The sequence below is a fragment of the Sorex fumeus genome, unplaced genomic scaffold, assembly GCF_029834395.1.
Source record: "Sorex fumeus unplaced genomic scaffold, SorFum_2.1 ptg000036l, whole genome shotgun sequence".
NCBI lineage: Eukaryota > Metazoa > Chordata > Mammalia > Eulipotyphla > Soricidae > Sorex > Sorex fumeus.
The window spans coordinates 2,771,530-2,776,502 of NW_026606093.1; the positions used below are offsets into that span (position 1 = coordinate 2,771,530).

The 4,973-nt window shown below is 38.1% G+C and overlaps 1 protein-coding gene across 1 annotated transcript; it reads left to right on the plus strand.

Moving 5' to 3' along the window:
* The first annotated feature begins 790 nt into the window (after positions 1-790).
* On the plus strand, positions 791-3,573 carry LOC130027242 (lysozyme C, milk isozyme-like). Its single transcript, XM_056117911.1, has 4 exons — positions 791-929; positions 1,916-2,077; positions 3,084-3,162; positions 3,507-3,573. Exons 1-4 carry the CDS (start codon positions 791-793, stop codon positions 3,571-3,573), a joined length of 447 nt encoding a protein of 148 aa, XP_055973886.1.
* The last annotated feature ends 1,400 nt before the right edge of the window (positions 3,574-4,973 follow it).

Below are 4,973 nucleotides of genomic sequence, written 5' to 3' on the forward strand. Positions count from 1 at the left end.
TATAAATAAATAAATAAATAAATCCTATTGAGTCTTAGTCTTTTCTGTATAGAAAGGATCAAAATGTTTTATGATTTATATCCCAGATATGACAAAGAATTAAAGTATAGAAGCAGACTTAAATCAAATCACTTTTTTCCAACACAGAGATTTTATGAAGAAGGATCTAGAGAATTCCTGCTTAACAAGTTTACTGCTTGAAGCTTCCAGCAAATCCTAATTCCTTCAATCTCACTTATGTAAAGATATTAAATATATCTTTAATATTTTTTTCTGCTTCTCCTCCCAAATTAACTTCCCACTCGATGGTCTGTAATGTTAAATTGGACATACCCATTAAGTAGAAAAATACCTCTAGAAAACACTTAAAATGTGTCAAAATTCAAAAAAGGAGCCAAACTCTTCGGGGATATTTCAACAAAATATCCACAATGTTTGGACTTTGCATGAGGTATGAAACCATATTTCTTTCTTCTACCAAGTGACTTCTTGTCATATTTTGTCCCTCTATATTTTTACTTCTTGTCATATTTTGTCATATTTTTGTGACCTTCAAATACAAATGGCCACTCCTCATCCCAAGACATCATTCCTGGTATCACTTTTGGCTATTTCCACTTCCTTGAAATTCACACAGCTAGGATCAGTTTGGGGAATTTCCCTCAGGCTGTCAAGTCTTCCTGGTAGAGATGCCAGCACTATTGCTCATTCAAAGACACTTTGTGTCTACAAGGTATAAGAGTCAACAGAGTTCTGAGCACACCAGTCTTGTATCCCACAAGCTGCAGAAATGAGGTCCATCCTGGTCATCTCTCTCCTCAGCTGCTTCTTTGCGGCCTATGAGGCCAAAAAATTCTCCAAATGTGAGCTAGCCAAGAAGCTGAAGGCCGAGGGAATGGATGGCTACCATGGCTACAGCCTGGCAAACTGTAAGTATAATAAATTCCTTCCAAAGAGATCCCATCCAGCAATGTCTTCCTAAGAATGTCTTCACTTAGCAAAGCTTTCTAATTTCTTTGAATGTTTTTCATGTCTATCCTTTAATTCCTATCCAATTAATCCTTTCTTTCAACTAGGAATTGTATTATCTTTAATATATTTTGTTCTGCTTTCCCCCCCCCCCCCAAATAAATTTCCCACTCAATGGTCTGAAATATTAACTTGGACATACCCAGAGACAACTTAAATTCCATCTGGGGTTCTTTCATCTGCATATTTTTAGTTTAGGTATCTAGACAACATTTGGTACTATCTTTCACTCTTCCTGAATTTTGTCTGCCAAATCCAACCCACATCTGCCAGGTGTATCTAGAGGTTACTCTAATATTATCATAAGTGATTTGATGGGAATTATGAGAACAAAAATTGATGTTGATGGATATATGCGACAAACCAAAGGTATAATATGGATTGAGAAAATCAATCAACCAATTAATTGTAAAATACCCAAAACGACTTTAGTTTCCATCAGATTTTTCCGTATGACTTAAGTTTTCTACTCAGTCTTATTATTACAAGGATTACTTTTCTAACTCCCTAGTATTCTCCACTGTCTTTCCACCCATTCTCTTGAATAGATGCTCTAAAGCTCTAAATAGGTTGTTTAAAGCTAGAGCAACAACAAATATACACATGCTATATTGTGGCTTCCTAGGAGATTAGTAGCTAAAAGCATTTAATTGATTAATTGTCTAAGGGCACTTATTTAATTAATTGTCAGTATAATTATAATTATGTATAAATTACATTTGATTGTAAATGACAACTGAGATCATGATCTCAGTCCTTAAGGCTAAAACTTACTGTAATGGGTGAAAACATTTCTGGGATCTCTAATACAACGCAAGTAGTGTCTCGTCATGGAGCAATTTTATCTTTCTATTACCTTTCTATCCATATTCTTTTTCTAACATAGGGATCTGCTTGGCTGAGCATGAGAGTAACTACAATACTAAAGCCTTCAATGGGAAAAATTCTGATGGCAGCAGTGACTATGGGATCTTCCAGCTGAACAACAGGTGGTGGTGCACAGACAACAAATATCCCTCTGCGCATGGCTGCAACATGGCATGCAATAGTAAGTGCTCTCTCCCCTCTGAGGACTATGTAAAGAAGGAGCAGGTAAAACAGATTATCCCCCACGCTTGGCTTCTAGATTGTGCTGGGGAAGTTGTGAGTAGGGGAAAATAGACCCTGAAATGTCTCTTTCTAAAACAAATCCACAACTGAATTCCTCCTCCCCCAAATGGAGAAGAGTTACACTAGCCCCTAACTAAATCTCCATTTTATAAAAAAAGAAAATACCCTCCCTCAAAACATGTTATCTGTTTCCAACCGATAACAACTGTGCTACCTTTCCATATACTAAAACCCAACATTCTGAACACTCTAAAATAAAGATACTTCCTGATCTATCTGGTTCTAGAGGGCTTTTGGAAAAAACAGAAATTAACGCTATTCTAAAAAGAAAATAAACACACACACACATACACACACACACACACACACACAGTAAACATGGGTGTAAATCCAAGGAAGAACTCTAGATAAAGGACTATGAATTTTAAGTTTATGAAGTTTAGTTGTTTGTAGAACTTCCCAAAAGCTATTGGGGCTGGAGTGATAGCACCGCGGGTAGGGCGTTTGCCTTCAACGCGGCCTGACCTGGGTTTCAATTCCCAGCATCCCATATGGTTCCCCGAGCACAACCAGGAGTAATTCTTGAGTGCACGAACCAGGAGTACCCCTGTGCATCGCTGGGTGTGGCTCAAAAAGCAAAAAAGAAAAACAAAAACAAAAACAAAAGATGATTAGCTATTGGGAACTAGAACAATAGATCAAAGTATGAAGGGGTGCCCTCTGTGTACCAGGCCAAGTTTAATTACCAATACTGCGTGCCACTCTGAGCACCACTAGTCATGATCATCCAAGCCTTGTCTGATACCACAGAGCTAAGTATCACCCAGAGTGGCCCTCAGAGTCACAAGTACAACTATGGAAGCCTTCTCCCTCACAAAATAAGAATAATTGGTAAAAAAAAAATAGATTTTTTTCTCATTTGATTCATATACTTTTTCTTTCAGAATTTATGGATGAAAACATTGATGATGACATCACCTGTGCCAAGAGAGTTGTGAAAGATCCCAATGGGATGAGTGCCTGGTAAGGAAATGTGAAGGGCTAAGACCAATCACCCTTCCTATAAGGGACCCAGACTGTGTCTGGCATGCTGACATGTATATTACCATACTGGTACGGTAAGCAGGAAATATACAACAGGGTTTTTCCTGGGCTTTGCAGCTGAGACTCTTGTGATATAAAGGGAGGCAGGATTATACTGCGGTGTATAGAAATCTGGCACTTCCTTCTCTGATGGACCAGCGAGTTCTGGTTCTGGGTTTCTTGCACAGCACAGACTTGCTCTCCTCTGCAAGCACTACATTCCATGAAGTCTCTGTAGACTACTGCCTCGGCCTCTAATTTAGGCTTAACTTTTCTATTTTCAGGGTTGGCTGGGTTAAACACTGCAAAGGAAAAGATTTGTCTAACTACTTGGCTGGCTGTAATCTGTGAGATTTTCATTGATGATTACTCCTGGAGAAGATGGACAGGAAGTCGGGGAAAGTTTGTGCTCTGAATCTTCTATGCATCTCTGAGTCCAAAATAAAAAAATTATTCAAGTTCATTTGTCTCAAGAGTCATGTGTAAGAACATTATGGTAGATAATAATATATTATCTAAATAATTAGATAATATATAATATTTAAATAATTAAATAACATAGTATTATATTATATATCATCTGTTAAGTAATATATCATTATATTATATATGGAATATATAATATATTATATATAACAATATATCCAACTGTTAATAATAGCACTGTAGCACTCCTTGTCCCGTTGCTCACCAATTTGCTTAAGTGGGCACCAGTAACGTCTCCATTGTGAGACTTGTTACTGTTTTTGGCATATCGAACATGCCACAGGGAGCTTGTCAGGCTCTGCTGTATAGGCGGGATACTCTTGGTAGCTTGTCGGGCTCTCCAAGAAAGACAGAGGAATCAAATTCAGGTCGGCTACGTGCAAGGCAAACACCCTACCCACTGTGCTATTGCTCCAGTCCAACAGTTAATAATGTATTCAAATAATATATTCAACAGTTTATCCTATCCCATACAAAATTCCAGAGTCTAAAAGGCAAGTTCTGTAGTATTTACATCTTCCTAAACAACCATATTATTCAGAATTTGGTCCACAGGTCACTATGATTCAATTTTTAAATTAATTAATTAATAAAAAACATTTTTTGGATAGTAAAAACAAAAACTAACAACAGATCTATCAAATGGGACTTTACAAACCAGAAGAGAATGAAAAATGTAGTTCAAAAACTAAAAGAAATGAACACTTCACCAAAAATGCTCTAGCCAAATAGATTATTATTCATATTTGATAAAAAGCATTCAAACTCAGTACATCAGGATCCTCTGTGAGCTGTATTATGGATTCACCATCAGGATCTCACCATTTTACAAGGAATGATCATCGACATAAAGAGAGGGGTTCAGCAGGGCAATACCATTTCACCAAAACTCTTCAGTGCCACCCGCAAGAACATCATGCGACAACTGGAATGGGAAGGAATGGGAGTGAAGATAGATGGTCGGCAACTACACCACCTCCGCTTAGCTGATGACATTGTTTTAATAACACCAAACATCAGCCAAGCGGCACAAATGCTGGCCGACTTCGACCGTGAGTGTGGAAAGGTCGGACTATAGCTGAATCTTACTAAGACAATGTTTATGAGAAACAGCCTCGTTCCTGATGCCCCATTCGCTCTCAATGGAACGACCATCTCCGAATGCAACAGCTATGTGTACCTAGGTCGAGAACGACCTGGCACCCGAGCTGCACAGGAAGAAGAGAACCGCTTGGAATGCCTTCGAGAGCATCGAAGAAATAGCT

What these genes read in the sequence shown, in the direction of transcription:
- LOC130027242 (XM_056117911.1), top strand. Translation starts at nt 791, where the DNA reads ATGAGGTCCATCCTGGTCATCTCTCTCCTCAGCTGCTTCTTTGCGGCC. An exon ending in CTGCAACATGGCATGCAATA is followed by an intron (nt 2,078 to 3,083) that starts GTAAGTGCTCTC and finishes TTTTTCTTTCAG; the next exon opens with AATTTATGGATGAAAACATT. An exon ending in CCCAATGGGATGAGTGCCTG is followed by an intron (nt 3,163 to 3,506) that starts GTAAGGAAATGT and finishes TTCTATTTTCAG; the next exon opens with GGTTGGCTGGGTTAAACACT.